Source organism: Dermacentor variabilis, chromosome 7, assembly GCF_050947875.1.
Source record: "Dermacentor variabilis isolate Ectoservices chromosome 7, ASM5094787v1, whole genome shotgun sequence".
Classification (NCBI taxonomy): domain Eukaryota; kingdom Metazoa; phylum Arthropoda; class Arachnida; order Ixodida; family Ixodidae; genus Dermacentor; species Dermacentor variabilis.
The window spans coordinates 148839615-148859632 of record NC_134574.1 but is presented as its reverse complement, the minus strand read 5'-3'; the positions used below and the strand labels follow the sequence as shown (position 1 = coordinate 148859632).

The window sequence follows — 20018 nt, the reverse complement described above, 5'->3', positions numbered from 1 at the left end:
GCGATTACTCTAGAATATTCGACGACGCTTGTATAAAAGCCGACGCGCTTGACCCGCAGATCAGATTTTTTCGACGATCGCCGACTGCGTTCGCCGCTCTCGTTGTGCTATAAGTGTAGCCTGTTTTGTGGGCACGGGTTCGCCCAATTGCCTTTCACAGTATTGTTACTGTGTTCTTGACGTCACGACCACGTGACAATATGTGAAATTAGGCACTATCTTCAACATTTAAAAGTAGGGGTGTATTACAATCTCTATAATAATAGCCTTTCTTACAAAAAATATGTATGCGTAGTCCGAAAAAATAAGGCAGTCTGTATATTGCTATCCCAATAAAACTTAATGACCCTATATGTAATGTAACTCACAGCACTTGCAGCACACTTCCTCTGGAGCGACGGTATGGCAGGTAATGTCTGTGCCGTTGTGGTCCAGGCATAAACTTCTAAGGGAATCTTTAGCATCCTCCACAGTGTTGTTGTCCACTGTAAAAATAAGAAATTACGACCAAGTGTAAACGGAAGAAACATGCTAAGGTAGAAAACTTGCGCTCCCCGCCTCCTCCACACACACACACACACACACACACACACACACACACACACACACACACACACACACACACACACGCGCGCGCGCGCGCGCACGCACGCACGCACGCACGCACGCACACCTCAAAAGCCTGGTAAAGAGTTCCGAGCGGCATGGCCAGCAAAAGTCAAATCTTAAGATTTTCACAGTTGACTACGCATAACATTCATAACTGCTCGCAATGCACGCAAAGAAAATAAGTGCCGTCTGACGTAAAGAAGTACAAAATTTCGCTGTTTGTCGAGAAACAGGTATATCACGTAAGATTTCTCATTTCATCTGCAAACATTGTTATTGTAAGCTTTGTTCATATTGCCATGCTCTATACTATGTTTTACTTCAGCCTTTGTGCCCTGACATGCTCTTTTCTCGATACTTATTTCCCCATCTTCTATTTCTGTTTCTATTCCTTCCTTCCAGAAGAGCAGTGCCCCTTGCAGTGGTACTCATCGAGCTTAAAAGCGCCAACTACAACTGCGCTATATGAAAATAGGGCTGAAACGCACACGTTTTCTGACGAGACAACTGCAGCATCGCTTTGAGTGAACGTTGTTCCATTTGACAACGAAAGTCAAATTCGAGTGAATCTATGAAGAAGAATTTGGACTTAGGACATTAATGTGCTTACAAAATTCCCCCAAAACTGGTAAGTTTAAAAACATGACGCCCAAATTTGCAGATCCACAATCCGACACCAATAAAGCGGGACCAAATTTCTGTAAACTGCACCTGTTAGAACATCCAAAGTTGGAAAAAATATATATTAAAATTAAAGCTTGCGTGAAATTGTTGCAGTGCATAGCAGGGATTTGAAAATGTCGTACTCATAAATCAGTCGTATATTTGAGAGCGATCTACAATACGTGAGTTTTGTCCCCTTTAGACGTATTATTAGGTGCTGTTTGCAGAACTGGGATCCAATTTTTTATTACTGATTTGCGGAGTTGCAAAGCTCAATTGCTCAAGAGAATAATTAGGGCGCACGAAAACACAACCCATGGCATCAGACAAGGACATGCGGTACAAGTACCCGATACCTGATAAGGTTGATACCTACATATGGTAAAAATTTTACCTACCGCGCGACTAGTCACATGGCACTTTGTGTTTTGTGGGCTTTTTTTAACGCTTGGGAAAAACGTTTGTGTAGAATGTATAAAGCAACCGCTAGATGGATAGCGAATTTTGATGATGGCTGCAATTTTGTGATTGACAATTTTGCTCAGATATTCATATGTGAGTTCATTATTTATTAATAACTCATTATGTAATTAAGCGAAATACAAAAAGAAATAGTCTAATTTGTTCTTAGAGTTAATATTTTTAGCTCATGGAAACGCACGACATGAGAGAAGGCACACCGGCCACAGCGCTAATAACAACTGATGCTTTATTGTACGGTGTGACCAAATGCAATAAAGCATCAGTTGTTAGTAGCGCTGTCTCCTGTATGCCTTTTCTCATGTTGCGGGTTTCTTTGCGATAGAAACTATTAACGTGCAATACCAGCTAGTCCCCCAGACCATTTTTGTACAATTTTTGGCGCACGCTGCGTGGGTGGGACATACTGTATGTAGTGCGTCTGCGTTATTTCAGTCACAACCAGAGCCAAAGCAATCTGGAGTAGGCCAGCCTCCTTGACTTCCCAGGTGCGAGAATGAGTTTAAATTGAGCAAAAACAATTTTCAAAGAATTGCGGCAGAACCCATCTCACCATTGCTGTCGACGGCCATGCGTTAGCATTGAATCACTTTAGCGGCACAACGTATTGCCACTGTCGAAACTATAGTTATGCATTGCAGTGGGACTCCTCTTTCGCCCTTCCCTAAGAAAACTCGGCGCGATCTCACAGCTCCTCCGAGAAGCCTGCACGTGAGCTCCGAAATGTATGGCGCACTGGTGCGCGTGTGTACGCTGAGACACGCGTCATGCACCTGCCTCCTGGCGCTTCTTTCTGGACACACTGCACCGTGTGCAGTGGCAGTGCCGGGAAGTCTGGGTGTGGCCGCCGAGACAAGAAGCTTGGCGTGCCGGTGCCTGCGAACGTATGCGAGCGTTCAGAATTGTTCCGCCGTTGCCGCACAATCAGTGGCACATATTCAGCGATCCAAGCTGACGATAAGACTATTGAAGCACGGCACCTACCCAGCCTATTCACGGCGAAACTGGCTAAAGCACTGGCGTGACAGCCGTTCATTGAAAACCGGCACATACCCAGTGCATTTGTGGCGCAGACGGCAAATGCATCGGGTTTCTGCATTTACGGAACCCTTGTAAAATTGGTTTGATTCCGCTCAACATCGAATAAATTTAAGGCATCTTTTTAGTCATTGTAGAGCGATGCATTCCTAGCGGCGCGTCCCTAGTTACCCAAGTTTCGTTGAAGACGTTCATTGTAGAGCGGCACATACCTACTGGCGCTTACCCAGTTACCGAAGCTGGCATTAAAGAAGTTCGCTGAAGGCCAGCACAGACCGAATAGCAGGTGCCCTGTAGTCCAAGTCGGCGTCAGAGTTTCTTCGAATAGCGGCAACACGAGAGCGATACGGGAGTAGACGTGGGGGGATCGCGTGACCACTTTTAGAGACATAACGGGACACTACAGATTAAACAGATGTAAATATCCACCACGTCACGCCAAACTAAACAAGAAACAGGCGGTTGCCTGAAGGCAATTGCAGATACACACATATCCGAACCCGGTAATCCTTCACCTCTGCTACCCCGATATTTATTCGTCCGACGATTGTAAAGCGTGCGGAGCCAGAGCGACGCTGCAGCACATTCTCTGGGCATGCACCGGTAGCGAGCAGCAGGAGTCCCCGACGAACTTGGTAGACCTGGCAGTCTCGAACCGAGGGGCGCGTTGGGAGGCGGCCCTGCCTAGCCACGACCTCGCCGATCAACTGTGGGCCGTCCAACACGCTGACGAAGCCGCCCATGTCCAAGGACTCGAGGCCGTCACCTAGGCTGAGATGCTTATGTTCCCACCCCGCCCAAATCGCCGGACATATAGAATAAACTTTCACTCACTCACTCGCACTATAAGCTCTAGCAGCGTCTTGTGCACGACACTATGTGCTCTGCATGGATGGCGAACGCCAACGCAGCGACGTGTTCCCACTCACAGTCAATGCCGGGCTTAAGCCTGTTTTACATGATGCGATTTTCGTCGCACCGGAAGTGCAATTTCCGTCGTTTGCGATGAACATCGCAGTCGCAGTGCCGACCCCCGATTTTTGGCTGCGACCAACCGTTTGGTCGCACAGTCACACCGTCACAGCGATCGCTGCGATTTTCCGTCGAAATTGCGCGGAGAGCTATCACGGAGCTATTTCGCCGGTTTGTGTTTGGAAAATCGCGTCTCGCACAACAAGTGCAATGCGCGGAGGCGTGGATTGCCAAATTCGGTACATACGGGAAGGAAAAATAAAGAAAACTTGTACTACAGATTCCATTCTCCCGTTTCTATGCGTTTGTTGACACGCTACGCAGCAAATGAAGTGCATTTTCACGTTTGCTTCGTACGCCTCTGCGAGTTGTCAGTGCTAGGAGGTGTTCGATCCCCACGAGACGACGAGGTCGTCACAATTTTCTTTTGTTCAGAAGCATGCAAAAGTCGCGCTTATGGAGCAGCTTGAATTGTTCAACCTCGGTAAGTGCAAATGACAAGAAAGCAAAGTACCCGAAGTTTCAACGTTGTGCTGAACGCGGTACCGTTCTGTTGCATTTTCTTGTCGGTTTTCAAGCGTGAATTTCCCGATCCATCTTGAAAGCTTATCTTACCAAACTTATTAAATTTCGCAGAGCAAAAGTGTAGGCTATCGTAATGAATTTGCTACGATAGCATTAAATCCGTTGCTTGAATAAACAGCGTCGTTAATTTGTTTTCGAATATTACATGCACGTTAAGTTGCACCTGTTCTCTGGATAATTTTTTTTCTTGCACAGAAACCAATAAACGTTGACTATGTTGCGGACTTTGTATCCTTACTGCATCTGTATTAACATTGGCTTTGAAAGGCAATTAACTCTACAGGTAGTAGATTAAGTAAACTTTTTGCTTGCTATAGTGGCACAGTGACAACGTACCCTCCTGCACCGTCATGTAAAACTCGTGCCACAATGCGAAAAGCAGGCAAACGGCCTGTTCTTGTGGGGATAAAACAGTATAAAACAGCAGGCTGAAGAAAAGTAAATCCAAACTGTGCAGTAAAGTCAGCCAGTTTAGCCAGTACAAGCAATTTTTGCTCGTTCACAGCTGATCAAGCGTGCAGAAACATTCATGCATTACCTATTTCTATTGAGTTCGTGATCACATATATTGGTGTGTAAACCCATATAACGATATCTGCTGTGATTACTCTTTATAAGTAATGAAATACCATGCTACTTGCAAGAAATATATAACTCGAGGATTTTATAACAACTTTCTGCGTTTAAACTATACACAATATGTGGTTTATTCAATAAAGGACTACAAACTCGGCTTTCATGCAATGACAAACTTATTCCAAATTTTACTTACATACAGGCAAGAAAAACAATCTATAGACAAAAATATTGTTCTTCAATTTATTCACCTGCCACTGTGGCTATAGCATTCTGCTGCTAACACAAGACGAGGGGTTGATTTGCCAGCCATGGAAGTCGCATTTCGATGGCAGTCATAGGTAAAAAAAAGATCTTGCACTTAGATTTGGTTCATCACCTCTTATTCAACCCTTAAACTTCAATATATTATTGCATAGGGGGGCATGCCTATGCAAATTCTAACACCAATAGAAAGCAAAGGGCAAAATTGTAAACCAACCATATTTCGTAATAATCCGAGTGCGTAAATATTCATTGCATCAATATGTATTTTTCAACAGCACTGCGCAAATAAGCATAATCAGTATAGCAAGTACTATGTCAGGAAGCTGGTTCTACAGATGTATAAATGTCAAGACATGAATGCTCATACTACGTCGCACACATAGCAAAAGAAAACCTTTTTCAAGAGTTGTCCCTTCTGGCAGATATGAGTGGGGCATCATCAATAGAAACTTTATTGCAGGGCATTGTGTAATGCGGCTTATGAAAGAACGAAGAGAGTGAAGAGGCTTTTAACAGCAGTACCTACTGCTATTCTAATAAGATGAACGAGGAGCAAAAACATTTCTGGTAGAGCACTTAAGTTAAACAGTAACTTTCTGAAAGACAGAAAATTCCAGGTGAGAGTTGGAAGTACATTTGGCCCACCCACACCAACAACACAGGCATACTACAAGAAATACTACAGCCTACGGTGTATTACAGTCTATGGGAAAGCTATCTTATACAGAAATCAAGAATGATGCAACAAGCCCTCGACAACACTGCAAATTTTCTTGGCCAGTCTGGCATCTCGCTTTTTGATAAGTCGGCTTACATCGGACGTTGGAAAAAAGACTAGAATCAAGAATTACCCCAGATTGCACATTGTGCTCCCTTTAGCTGGAGAAACATATCCGCAAGTCAACATCCACAAATCCTCAGCTAGTGTAAGACCATGACGGCAGAGCCAGCATGTGGGTGAAACAATTATGCCATGCCTGGACGCAAATTCTACACCTGGTGAAATGAACAATCTTGAAATCATGGGGAGTGGACGAGTGGATACTATAGAATATCGCAGATGCTGTGCTTGTGTTCAAGGTATAGTACGGTATGAATTACCAGCAGCACACAAAAAAGACAACTCATCGAATACAGGCATCGGGTAACAACAGGTATTTCCGACATTACCATGCTTGAAGACCTCTATGAGAAAGAGCAAACGAAGAAGCACCTAGACTGAGTAGAGTTGCAGCCTGCAGAACAAGTTATTTGCCTCAAGAGCTCAGAACCTGGTCCCAATATACTATGCCAACTAGCATATGAGATGCAAGGACGACTACCTCTCCCTTCAGAAACAACCTCGGGAGCACCTGAACTTGAAACACAACAGGACCATACCATGCAATATGGGGGCAAACAATTAGGCCAGGAGACTATATGCTACTGCCAAATACATAGAGGAGGTTGCTAACCATGAATTTGCAAGCAAACATCAGGCATACATAGTACACTGATGTGGCAATAGCAGTGTAACAGTAGTATGACACTACATAAAACTAAACCACATCACATCTGCACATCTGTATGACATCTTACGTGCTCAATTTGATTCCTTGACTGTAGCTGTGGCGCAGCTGAGTAAGAAAAATGATGACCTAGAAAATAGATCTCGTCGCAATAACTTAATCTTATATGGCATCCCAGAAGACCCAAATGAAGATGGGGAGGACTTATTAAACAAGGTGTCAAACGTCATCTCGGAGAAATTGTCGATCCAATGTCCAAGAATCGAACGCTGTCATAGGCTTGGTAGGGTACGCGAGGACCGTCCACGTCCTGTTATTCTGAGTATTATGGACTACTCCGAGAAAATGACCATACTAAAGAACGTACACAAATATAAAGACACTGACTACCACGCAACTGAAGACCTCCTTTGAAATTCGTGCACTCCGCAAAAAACTTTGGGAAGCGTCCCAGGTATATCGCAACAATGGCTCTGAGGTGAAGCTTCGCTTCAATTACATTCTCGTTTATAAATGTCTGTACGTCTGCAACGCTGATAAGGATGCCCTCGAGAAAGACCACAGGCAGTCCCCCAAACGTACAGCCCGACATTTTACTACGTCTGCTGTTTGACGTCCTAAGCACAGGCATGAAAAGCTCTCGATTGTGAATATTAATGCTAGAAGCATTATAAACAAATTTCCTGACTTCTTGTCTCTTGTGTGTTCGCACTGCCCACATATTGTGGGCATTACGGAAACGTGACTTTACAATGGCGTCCAGGATTCAGAATTCACTCTCTCAGGCTACGTGGCGATACGAGCGGATCGACAGGATAGCAAAGTCGGAAGAGTCGCTCTTATCGTTCGATCTGACATTAAGTTCTCCGTTATGAAGTCGCCAGCAGAAATTGAATCTGTCTGGTGTAAAATTTTTCTTAATGAACAGTCCATTGTAATCGGCATTCTTTATCGACCGCCAGGTTCATCTGTCAATGTAATGCGCATCCTTAATAGTTATTTGAACATAAAAACATTCAAACTGTCTAATCTTATTTTGATGGGCGATTTCAACGCTCCAGGTATCCATTGGCCATCATTTACGTTTTCTGGTAGGGATATATCCATCTGTCAAGAATTGCTGATCATTTCCTTGTTCTTCGATCTAAAGCAAATTGTTAACGAAGCGACAAGAGGTGACTCGCTGTTTAACTTGGTCTTTCTCGGTTCAAATATTTATCAGTGTGGTTTTCAATGTGATATTGTTGATGGAATTTCGGACCACAAGGCTGTGGCAGTTACTATTAACTGTCCTGTTTTCGCGCCGCTCTCGACTTTCACCATGTTTCCTGATTTGGCTTGCGCTGACGATATTGCTATCACCAATTTTCTTGCATCTTCTTTCGATGCATTTCACACGATAAGTCACATAGGTGACATCGACGAACTAGTCAGCTACTTTGAAACTATTGTCAGTGACTGCATGCAACGTTTTGTTCCGCTAAAAACAAAGAAAAAGAACCTCAAAGCACCGTGGATGACACGTGATATCCTTCACGTATCACGCCGCGTCGGACGCGTCAGGCGCGTGAAGCGTTTATCAGACCTTGATAGTGCTATCAAGTTTTGTAGGGCAAAGGGAGAACTGCGAGTAATTACGATATCGGCAAAAGATCGTTTTTTCAATGTCCAGTTAGGAAATCTTCTAAAAACTAATCCTCGCAAACTTTGGCGCTCTGTCTTGCCAACAGAGTCTACATCGGCATCTATAATCGTCAATGACGAAACAACTAATGATCCGTTAATAATAGCTGACGCTTTATGCCTACTTTAAATCTGTGTTTTCATCACATACGCACGGAAGTCCATCCTTTGACCCTCCTAAAGTGGCAATCCCGATTGCTGATATCATGAGTAATGAGCATGGTGTACTGAACCTAATACTACAGTTACACTGAAACATCCACCGGTCCTGATGGTATAGGCAATTCTATTCTCGTTCATTATTCATTGTGGTCTGCTCGCTACCTAACCATCATCTTTCAAAAGTCCGTCAATACCGGCATTGTTCCGTCCTCATGGAAGCTGGCCAAAGTATATCCATTATTCAAATCTGTTAATAAACAGCTCTTATCTAATTATAGACCTATTTCATTAACATCATATTCATGTAAGATGCTGGAGCACATAATTCACAAACATACAATGGAATTTCTGGAATCTAATAACATGCTTTCTAACTTTCAGCACGGTTTTAGGAAAGGTTTCAGCACCTTAACACAACTAGTTGAATTCTCACACGACATTCTCTGCGCTCTTGATATCGGCACCCAGGTCGACGCTATATTTATAGATTTTTCCAAGGCTTTCGATACTGTACTGTATCCTAATCTCTTAATAAAGCTTAACATTATCTTGAAAAATTCTCACTTGGTTAGCTGGATTGCCAGTTTCCTTTCTCATCGGTCACAATTCGTATTCGTATGTTATAATTAAACTAATTCTTCCTCTGTTGACGTGTCATCTGGTGTACCCCAAGGGTCGGTTCTTGGTCCTTTACTATTTCTACTATACATTAATGACTCACCTCGAAACGTCACTTCACAAATACGCCTTTATGCGGACGACTGTGTTCTGTATCGCGTGATTAATACACCAGAAGATCATATTGAATTGAATTCCTCATTTGTCGGCTTCTGCACCTGGTGCAACACTTGGCAAATAAAAATAAATTTTACTAAAACTGTGATAATGTCATTTTCTAATAATACCTCTCCTTCATTGATCAATTACACTTTCAACGACTTATCCTTGCACAGGGTCTCGGAATACAAGTATCTTGGCGTCATATTTACCACAAACATGTCCTGGTCAAAACACATTAACTTCATTTGCACTAAAGCGATCCGGAAGCTCAGGTTTTTAAGGCGCAATTTCAACAATTCTCCAAAGGAAACTAAGTTAATAATATATAAAACTTTATTTCGCCCAATCCTAGATTATGCTTCTCCTGTCTGGAACCCTCATAAGCAGTGTGACATTAACTCCACTGAGAGCATACAACGAAAATCTATTAGGTTCATATATCGTCGCTATGATCACTATTTTTCACCCTCTCGTGCCTTATCTTCTTTGAACCTAACCCCTTTATCCATACGCCGTCACATTGAGTCATTCAAGTTTCTGCATGCCATCGTCAATTTTTCTTATCGTGTCTCGCATCCCATATATATTCCTTCAGACATTGCTCGGTCAAGTAGGAGTCACCACAGCCATAATATTAATCGTTACTTTGCTCGAACTAATAAATTTAAATACAACTTTTTCCCACACACTATTGAATTCTGGAACTTAATTCCCGGAACAATTAGGTCACTGCCACTAAACGATTTCATGTTAAAAGTTAGCTACACCTGATTTTATGTATGTTCTTATTGTTGGTGCATTGACTCAATCTCGTTTTATACTGACTCTCAATGTTGCCGTTATTTTGAGTTTCATTTGTGTCATCTGCCTTATCCTTGTGATTTCTTAATATGTTATTGTTTACTTGTTTTTTGTATGACTTCTTTTTTGTCTAACCCACTCCTGCAATAGCCCCATAAAGGGGCTGCAATATGTATAAATAAATAAATAAATAAATAAATAAATAAATAAATAAATAAATAAAAGTGAGTACCATTCCATGTCATCCTACACCTAGAAAATCAGAACTGAAAGCAATCAAAGCAGCACTTGTAGTGCAGATTACACCCTGCACAGCACCCTGCATGGTTTCACCAGAGACTGTCTCGGCCTGCACATCACACGAGGTTGTCAGTAAAATCAGGAGATTGACACGCTACTTGCAAGCACATGGCCAGAAATTAAATTACAGGATACATAGCCATGCACATATTCCAGGACACAAGCGGGCTTATAAGCCCGACATAATAACTGAAAACTGGATGACTTGGTGCGTATTGATTATTAACTAAAGTGCAGCAGATAGACAACAGACAAGATCGAAGCGCTCTGTGTGTTCACTTCGTTCTTGTCCATCGTATTTCTGTTGCACTATAGTTGATGAATTCATAAGGCTGCACAGGAGAAGAATGATACCTCTGCCCAAGGGCTCAATTTCACATCCAAATCCACGCGTGCACACGCGCACGCACACGCACGCACGCACGCACGCACGCACGCACGCAGACACACACACACACACACACCACACACACACACACACACACACACACACACACACACACACACACACACACACACACACACACACACACACACACACACACACACACAATCGTTGCAAGAGTGCATAGCATGAAGCAGTATCAACAGGATGACGCTAGAGATGGATAAGGACTAACTTTCAACTGAGGTTCATTTGTAAACATATGGCGAGTTATGCAAATTACCAGAAAAAAGGACGATGAGCAAAACGAGAACAAGGTGAAAGCAGGAGCCAACGTTTCGACAAGTGGACTTGTCTTCTTCAATGTCCACTTGTGGAAACGTTGGCTCCTACTTTCACCTTGTTCTCCTGTTGCTCATCGTCTTGAATTTCCATCTCCCGCCTTCCCCGTGTTTTCCCCCGAAAAAGAAAGACATCTTTGAAGGCTAGATAAGAATTGGTGCTTGATGCAGCCAAACATAAATAAAGATGCCACAGAAATAAAATACAGAAAAATTTGAAGTGCAGGAAAAAAATCATTACAATTGCCAGTCCTGCTGCATGCCAGCACCTTTAAAAAAACACTGTTGTTATTCCAATAGACAGACTGACAGCTTGCTTATGCAAGCACATTCTTCCAGTTCCATGCCATTGAAAAAAATGAGTTTCTTGGACGGTAGCCACATGCACACTTGGTGATCACAAAGTTTTTTTCATTGTACTTGTATACATGTATTTTCTCCCTTTCCCGCTTTTATGTTTGGTTTCATCAAGCACTAGTCTTTATCAGGATTTATTGTTGTACTACTTTCTGGTAACCTTTATAGATCACTGCATTTTCACAAAAAAACCTTTTAATCACAAGTTAGCGTCCCTGTTCTTACTGCTTCACACTATACATTCTTGCTACATTGGCCAAAAAAAAAGGTTTGTAAGGTACACAGAAGCCTCATAAGGGCCATTAAAGTGACTTGTTCCAGTCTAAAAAAATAATGAATAGCCTGGCTGCAAATGGCACCAGAGAACACATAGAACGAACAAGAAAACCGATATGATCTAACAACCAAAAGTTTAATGTACACACCGAGTAAATGCTCGCTGACAAGCAATAGCCCGAACATACACAAGAAGGAGAAGCAAAAATTCATGCGTGTTTTCTGACATGAAATGCATCCATTTCTGACGGAGGCCGTGCTGACAAGATTCTCCCAGCATTTTTAGATCTGCAGCTTCCGTAATTTCTCTCGGCAGCTGATCTGCAAAGAATGCTAGCTTCTTCCTCTACAATGCACACTCAGATGTGGAGAGTGCATGGTAGAGGAAGAAGCTAGCATTCTGTGGAGATCGGCTGCTTAGAGAAATTATGGATTCTGTAGATGCAAAGAGACTGCAAGAATCTTGTCAGCGTGGCCTCTGTTACACTTTCAGAGATGGATGCGTTTTCTGTTGGGATCTGTATGAACACACATCAGTTTTTGCTTCTGATTTTAGTGTAACTTCGATGTACTGCTTGTCAATCAACATTTACTCGGCATGTTCAATAAACTTTCATTTGTTAGTACGCCTCATGATCGTCTTGGTCTCTAGCAGAAAGGTGTTCATTCTTTTTACAGTGAAACTGTATGTTGTTAAAAATTTTATTTAAACAAAGGTGTTCGGGGCAAGTAGGCTCTTGGGCCCCCGCATGACCGTACTCAACTGAAGTGTTTATGTTGCGTAGGTCCATAACACTGGCAGCCCGGCTGGTCGCGATGGTCTGCGTTGCCGGGTCCTCAGAGCGGAGCATGGTCTCCCAGTCCTCCCACGATGTCAGGTGCTCCAGGCCCCGCGGGGGAGGGTCCGCCGGGCAAAGCGAGAGGATGTGAATGGCGGATGCGAACGGTTCAGGACGGAAGGCGCAGGCGGGGGTGGAGAAAGAGGGTTGGTAGTGGGATAGGGTGACAGGGGAGGGGGAGTGCGTGGGTATGGCCTCACCTCCAAAGTGTCGCATGTCTGTTGTCTACGGAAGGGTGAGGTGGTGGGTAGATCTGACGTGCGGCTCTATAAGCCTGCGTCAGATCACTGAAAAAGTGCATGCGCTCCTTCGTGAATCCCGGATCGGAGGCCACCTGAGCCCGGTTAATAGAACTTCAGGCTGAAAGATTGGCAGCCTCGTTTTCAGGATTCCCGGAGTGCGCAGGCACCCATATCAGCTCCACATGGCGGGTAGGAGGTGCAACGGGCGAGTCCAGTATGCAAAAAGCAGGAACATGGACTCGGCCTCGTGCCAAATTTAGTATAGCTGTTTTTGAATCTGTTATTATGTACCGGGCTTCCGTATGGGCGATGGCAATGGCAATCGCAGCTTCCTCTGCAGCTTCTGGGGAAGTGTGCGGGGGGAGGGGTAGTGTGATGAGTGGGGAGAGAGAGAAGTCCACCACGGCGGCAACCACTTGCTCTCCCATGCACGCGGCGTCCACCCATGCGGCGTCCACCCATACGGCGTCCGGTTCGGGGCCGTAATAGCGATGGAGCGCCTTAGCTCGAGCTCGGCGGTGCTCCTCGTGGTGTTGTGGGTGCATATTCCTCGGGAGCGGCCTAATAAGCAGCTCCCGGTGGATGTGCGTGGGGTGGCGAGTAGCGTAGGGTCGTTGGCCGGTATCCGGATCCCGAGGGAGTCCAGGATTTGCCGCCCAGTGGATGTCTGTGTCAGGCGAATGTATTGCGCCTGTCGGTGGGCTTCTACAAGTTCCCCGATAGTGTTGTGGAGGCCCAGGCCGAGTAGTCGGTCTGTGGGTGTGTTAATGGGTAGTTTTAGTGCTAATTTGTATGCCTTGCGTATTAAGGCATCTAGGGCATTAGTATCGTGACGGGATAAGTATAAATAGGGGGTTGTGTAAAGCACGCGGCTGAGGACGAAGGCATGGATGAGGCGACATAGGTCGCGCTCCTTCATGCCTCTGTGGTGGGCTGAAACCCCGCTAATGAGGTGTGTATGCCTAGGCAAAACACTCATGGTCCGATCCCAAAAACCCTAGTGTAGGGGTATGAGCCACTGTTTAGGGGGGTGTGAGCCATTGCATTCGTCTTGCATGATGGACGGGGAAATTTCTTGTTGGGTAGACATAGAAATGCTTATGCATTTCAAACATACATTTATCTACATATTATTGCAAGGAAGCGACACAGAGGGGGACGGAGTTAAGACAAGATCATGATGTCATAATTATCTCGCACCAAACGTGTGGTGGGCCATTGGCTAGACGGATAGTGACTTCGTTTCTCTCTAGCAGCAGAGCGCGCGTGCAGCAGTCCCTCTCCATCTTCCCAATAGGTTCAAAAATGTATCCCTGTATTTAATTTTAAAAAATGTGCAGCCCCGCTGTGTCACTTGGTAACTACAATGCATAACCGAGTCATAAATATTATGATTAACGCATTACAAAACACAAATGTGTAACGTAATTCAGAAAGACTTTGATGGACCCGCTGGATTAACACAATGAACCACTCATTGCACTTTTCATGATGGCAATCTTGCAAAGCGCGATGTGTGGCATTCCAAATAAACCATGTGGTAAACCCAAGCCAAACGTGTGCATAACCTCATTAAGAAACACAGACATAACCAATAATATAGAAAGACTTGAATAAACCATTGGAATTAACCCAATGATGAGCACCGGGATCGCACATTTCAGCTTCGCTGGTTTACCATCTGTACAAGGTGCATGGGCAGTAATTTTTTCTGTTATTATTTGTGAAGTATTGTATAATGTTGTACCAGTAAAACACGTTGGGCTAGTTGGTGCAACGTATTGGTACTGCTTTTTTGGTCGTTTTTTTTCTTAATGTTGCGCCCTTCTTCCTCTTGTAACAACTTTTTTATTCCCTCTCGCATAATACTCCAACCTTGCAGCCTGCAAGGTTCATAAATAAATAAGTACATAAGCACGTATTTCATTAATCTGCATGCACCTCGCACCATTCCTTGCTCAACAAACATCACTGTGTTGATGCCTCGCAGCGTGCATCGACATTAACTGCCATTTGCATTTCGGTATAGTTTGTGAACAGTGTAAAGCATAAAGATTACATGACATTAAGGTTGTGACCTATGCGGTGCATAAGCAAACCTTGCAAAAGATGGCATGTTGGATTGTTGAAAATAAGACAAATTGTATATATCGCAGTTACTTTAACAGCATTTATTTACCACTTGACAAAAACTTCACTTCGCATAGATTCCAACACGTACACTGAATCTGCGGATTTTTTTTTTTGCTTATTAATGTGGTCGTTACTGCATGGCCACATTGTAGATTTGAAAACAAAGTTAAATAAATTTTTTGTTGCAATATAACAATATGCGTAGATCACTGCGATTGCAACACGATAACTTGATACAAACATGCACACTATAGGATGCAGACAAATGCTCAGGACAAACTCCAGAATGTTTGCATCCTGATACTTATGAATGTGAAATGTTTCATTTGTCAATGAGAGGGAGAAAGAAAACTTAATTGTGTTCGTGGAACAAAAACGCATTGATAAGCTTAGAGATATAGCCAATGTTTAACACTTTCGAAATAATAATTATAGCATGCTATCGACATTGAAGCAAACATTCGACAGCAAGAAAAGGAATCAGCTTTTCCAGCTCTGAACATTGAATTGCAGGCAATGCAAGCAGGCATAAAATTCTGCTAATATAATCTCTTTAGGAATACCAAATTGGAATAAACATTGAGACTTGCATTTGCACTTACTCTGGCTGAGCAATCTAGTTTGAAATGACTCCCATAAGCATGTCGTAACAATGTTGATCTAATACAGGTTGAATGCATGACTAGCTTAAGAAATCTGGATGATTGATATAATTTACAGGGAAGAAACCATAATATTTAATAACATTAATAATATAATAATAATATTTATTTCCACAAAACCGGCTAACCGTGAGCGGCGGGCGAGGCTGAGAAGAAAGCTGAAAAATTCTACGGCAAATGCGCCTGCCGTGGGCCTACGATCATGCATTATGAATAGCGCGTATTGATATGGTCTTCTTGTTAGAAGTTCCAAGTATGCTACCAGCGCGAGACACAGGACAATAAAGTGGACGAGAAGCGTGTCTTTTATAATGCTTTGTTACAACGTACAGAAGTAACGGTAACTGCTCAAAACATTTGATGCGCTGGCTTTTGAGCCTTTAAAAATATTTAGAGAGGGCTCTCATATATATATATTCGCAGCACAAACACGGCATTGGACGAACCAGGCTAGCGCTAAGGTTGAATTTCACAACACAGTTTTCATTCCACGTCCAGTAATCACACAGATCATTTGAGGCTTCGTTCAGGGGTACACGCGGGCTTTCGGGTTTGTGGTTCTTGTTGCGTTTGGCGCAAGAATATGGCTAGGAGCAGGCACCACATATGCGCAATCACGGGCAATATACACGCATCATTTCTACAGAAGCGAACGCTGAGCACGAGTAGCGCGAGGATCTTGTTGGGCTGACAAGACGACTTCGTGGCAGCCGAATTCCGAATACTGCATATGCGGTGAGGGTAGCTATATGAACTTGTCGATAGGTCATCTTGTAGATTGTTGTAGCGCAGGCACAACGAAACGGTCATAGAAGGCAGATGTGACAACACATAGCGCTGAACCACCTGCGAACAGCTGTTTACGTGCGCCATGTCGCACTGAACTTCAGAAACCGCCGTTGCGCTCTGATGTAACAAATCTTAACTAATGTTTTTAAATTAGTAAACATGCATATTATTTGCTTCTAATCAAGAAAAGTAAATACCATTATTATTTAAAGGCTTTATTCCTTACAATAAAAGAATTATGCAGCGTGTGCCACGAAACCTGGCAGTAAGCAACCCTCGTCGTCGCACCGGTCACATTGTTTAAATCGCAATCATGTGAACTGAGCCCTCTAAAACTCGCATTGCGACGCCTGCGACTGCACCGATTTTCGTCGTTCCAGTCGCAGCATGTGAAACAGCCTTTACACGTGCGCCGGTCGCCGCCGCCAGTTCTCGTAGCGTAACGCTGAGTGTAATAGTCGAAAACTTAAGACTGGTCTAATTGCTAAGACATTAAAATTGGCAGATCATTGCAACAGGAAAGAAAGAAAACCTACAGAGAACGGCAACGTACCTACACATGTGCCATTGCCAAAGCAATGCAAAAAAAAATACAAATTAACGAACCATTCCACTTTGCGAAGGTGGATGACCGACGAAGCTGATCCGATCGACGTTAAGCTTCGAAAGATGCGGCGGCACCAAACCCTTACAACAGACGTATCCGACTTCCTGTGGCAGATCATCGTTGTTCACCAAGGCGCTCGTCGTCAACTCCTTAAAATTATGGGGTTTTACGTGCCAAAACCACTTTTTGATTATGAGGCACGCCGTAGTGGAGGACTCCGGAAATTTCAACCACCTGGGGTTCTTTAACGTGCACCTAAATCTAAGTACACGGGTGTTTTCGCATTCCCCCCCCCCCCCCCCCATTGAACTGCGGCGCCGCCGTGGCCACTCGTCAACTCCTTAGTGACCGACGTTGCTCCTTCCTCTATAGAGTTATAGACAACTTGCTCGGCTCCTGTTCTACCAAACAAGAACTTAGTACATACTGCTTACCATCCGCCGACGAATGGTCTTTTGGAGTGGCTTAATCGAACAACATGTTCTCCAGGTATGTTTCTTATGTCCATTGTGACTGGGATAGTGTGTCACAGAAACGAGACGAGACAGCTGCGTTCGATGTGAACAAAGTCAAGATTATTCTTTTTTATTTCTTTCTACTGCGCGCGCCATTGGTGCTCGCCATCTTCTTTTTTCTCGTCTTATCTCTAAGGAGTTTCAATAGCTTCCTGCCGCGAAAAGTAGTCTTTCGATCAGAGGAAGCAACCTTCCAGTGTGCAGAGATGATGTACAAGTCTCCGAACGAATATTCCTCTGGTTGTTAAGAGACAGGAGCTCGGCTTGCCATCGACTCCAGAATAAATTTTCATGACCTTAGCCAGGTTCAAGACGGATCAAGGAATGCGTGCACCATGCAAAAAAAAAATCTCCTCTGTTCATTGTCATTTCTTGCTTTCTTGCGTTAAATTGTGCTCTCAATTCTTTCAGATATTCCCTGTTCCATCTTTGCCACCAATCTTTCGTATTCATTTGTTCATTCCTCCACATTTCTTCTATGCTGACCTTTCCTTGACCTTCAGTACTGTCATTGAGCCTGTGCTATATCAGGCCGTACAATAGGAAGAGGCTTATACGGTTCATTGTATACATAGGTCAATGATCTGTTATAAGGACAGCTTCTACATCTGTTGTGATTGTGTACATCTCTTGTCTTGATGACAGCCTTTTTCCTATAAATTTCTTCATTGCTGATTTCATTCTGCGTACCATCCTTTTATAAAGGTCTCCCTACCAAGCTACTAAGATGCTTGTTCTTTAGAATAAAAACAGGACCAGCGCAACACACGACGAGCGAGTAAAGAATACTCGCTCGTCCTGTGTTGCGCTGTTCCTGTTCTCATTCTAAAGATGAACCAACCAGCCCCATTGAACACAGCGCTTGTTCTGCTATGTACTTCTAGTTGATTTACCCGCCGTGGTTAACCAGCAGGCGTTAACCACTCCCATACGTCGGCCGATCCCGCACATGGTCCAATGCCGGGCCGACTCGCGGCGCAGTTGCAGCAGGCGTTAAGCACTCCCCATACGTGGGCCATACCGGAGATAGTGCAACGCCGGGGTGGCTGGCCACGGAGGTGAAGTAGGCCATAAGCTCTCCCCATACGCGGGCCAATCCCGAAGATGGCGCAATACTGGCCCGACCCCCGGCGGAGGTCAAGCAGGCGTTAAACACTTCCCATATCTGGGCCGATACCGAAGTTGGTACAATACCGGCCCGACCCGCGGAAGAGGTGAAGCAGGCGTTAAGCACTCCCTATATCTGGGCCGATCGCGAAGATAGCGCAATACCGGCCTGACCCGCGGCAGAGGTGAAGCAGGCGTTAAGCACTCCCCATACGTGGGCCCATTCCGGAGATAGTGCAATGCAGGGCTGACTCGCGGCGGAGGTGAAGCAGGCGTTAGGCACTCCCCATGTGAGGGGCGATACCGAAGATAGTGCAATGCCGGGCCGACTTACGGCAGAGGTGAAGCAGGCGTTAAGCACTCCCCATACGTGGGTCCATCCCGGAGATAGTGCAATGCCGGGCCATCTCACGGCGGAGGTGAAGCAGACGCTAAGCTCTCCCCATGCGTCGGCCGATCCCAAAGATAGTGCAATACCGGCCCTACCCACCGCGGAGGTGAAGCAGGCGTTAAGCTTTCCCCGTGCATGGGCCCATCCCGGAGATAGTGCAAGGCCGGGCGGAATCGCGGCAGAAGTGAAGCAGGCGCTAAGCACTCCCCATACGTGGGCCGATCCCGGAGATTTCATTTCATATCATTTATATTACACTCAAGGTACATAGTACACAATAGAGGGGAGGGGCTAAGAGAATACAAAGTAAACATCGGTAAAAGTAACTCAAACGGAATAAATAACAGCAGTAATAATTCGGAATTTTGAGTGGACATCCGATGATAAAAAACAGAGGTACAAAAGATACAAATACAAATGGGATGTACACAATGGTAAAGAGGTTCGAAAAAACATTATGTACAGTAGATTTACAAAATGCATTGTTAACTTTTTATCAAAACGCTGCAATAGAGAAAGGTACATACACATAGACAGGACAAATGGTAAGTATATTACAAAATTTCGTTTTCAAGTGCGTTTCTAAGCATAAGTGAATTAATTATACCTGTTAACGAAGGGGATAAGCTGTTCCAGTCTTTGCTAGTCATTCGTAAGAATGAATTTAAGCCCATCATAGTATTGAAATGCGATATGCTTACTTTCTGATTATGATCACGGCGACAAGAAATGAAAGCTGCGGGCCTGATCCAAAGAGTGTGTAAAAAGGTGTTATGATAATAGATTTTGTGAAAAAGAGAAATGCGTGAGCATTTTCGGCAGTCGGATAAGAGAGGCAGGTTTAATAAACATTTCATGTGTGTTACGCTTGCTGTCCGATCGAAGCTATTTAAAATGAAACGGGCTGAGTGGTTTTGTATAGCTTCCAGCGTATATATTTGTGTTGAATG

The 20018-nt window shown here is 44.1% G+C and overlaps 1 protein-coding gene across 1 annotated transcript in view; it reads right to left on the bottom strand.

The window, feature by feature from the left end:
* LOC142588886 (uncharacterized) overlaps positions 1-20018 on the bottom strand; it is a 98550-nt gene that overhangs the window by 26979 nt on the left and 51553 nt on the right. The window contains exon 4 of the mRNA XM_075700703.1: positions 369-485. Within this exon, the coding sequence (XP_075556818.1) occupies positions 369-485 (117 nt within the window). The remainder of the gene's footprint in view (positions 1-368; positions 486-20018) is intronic.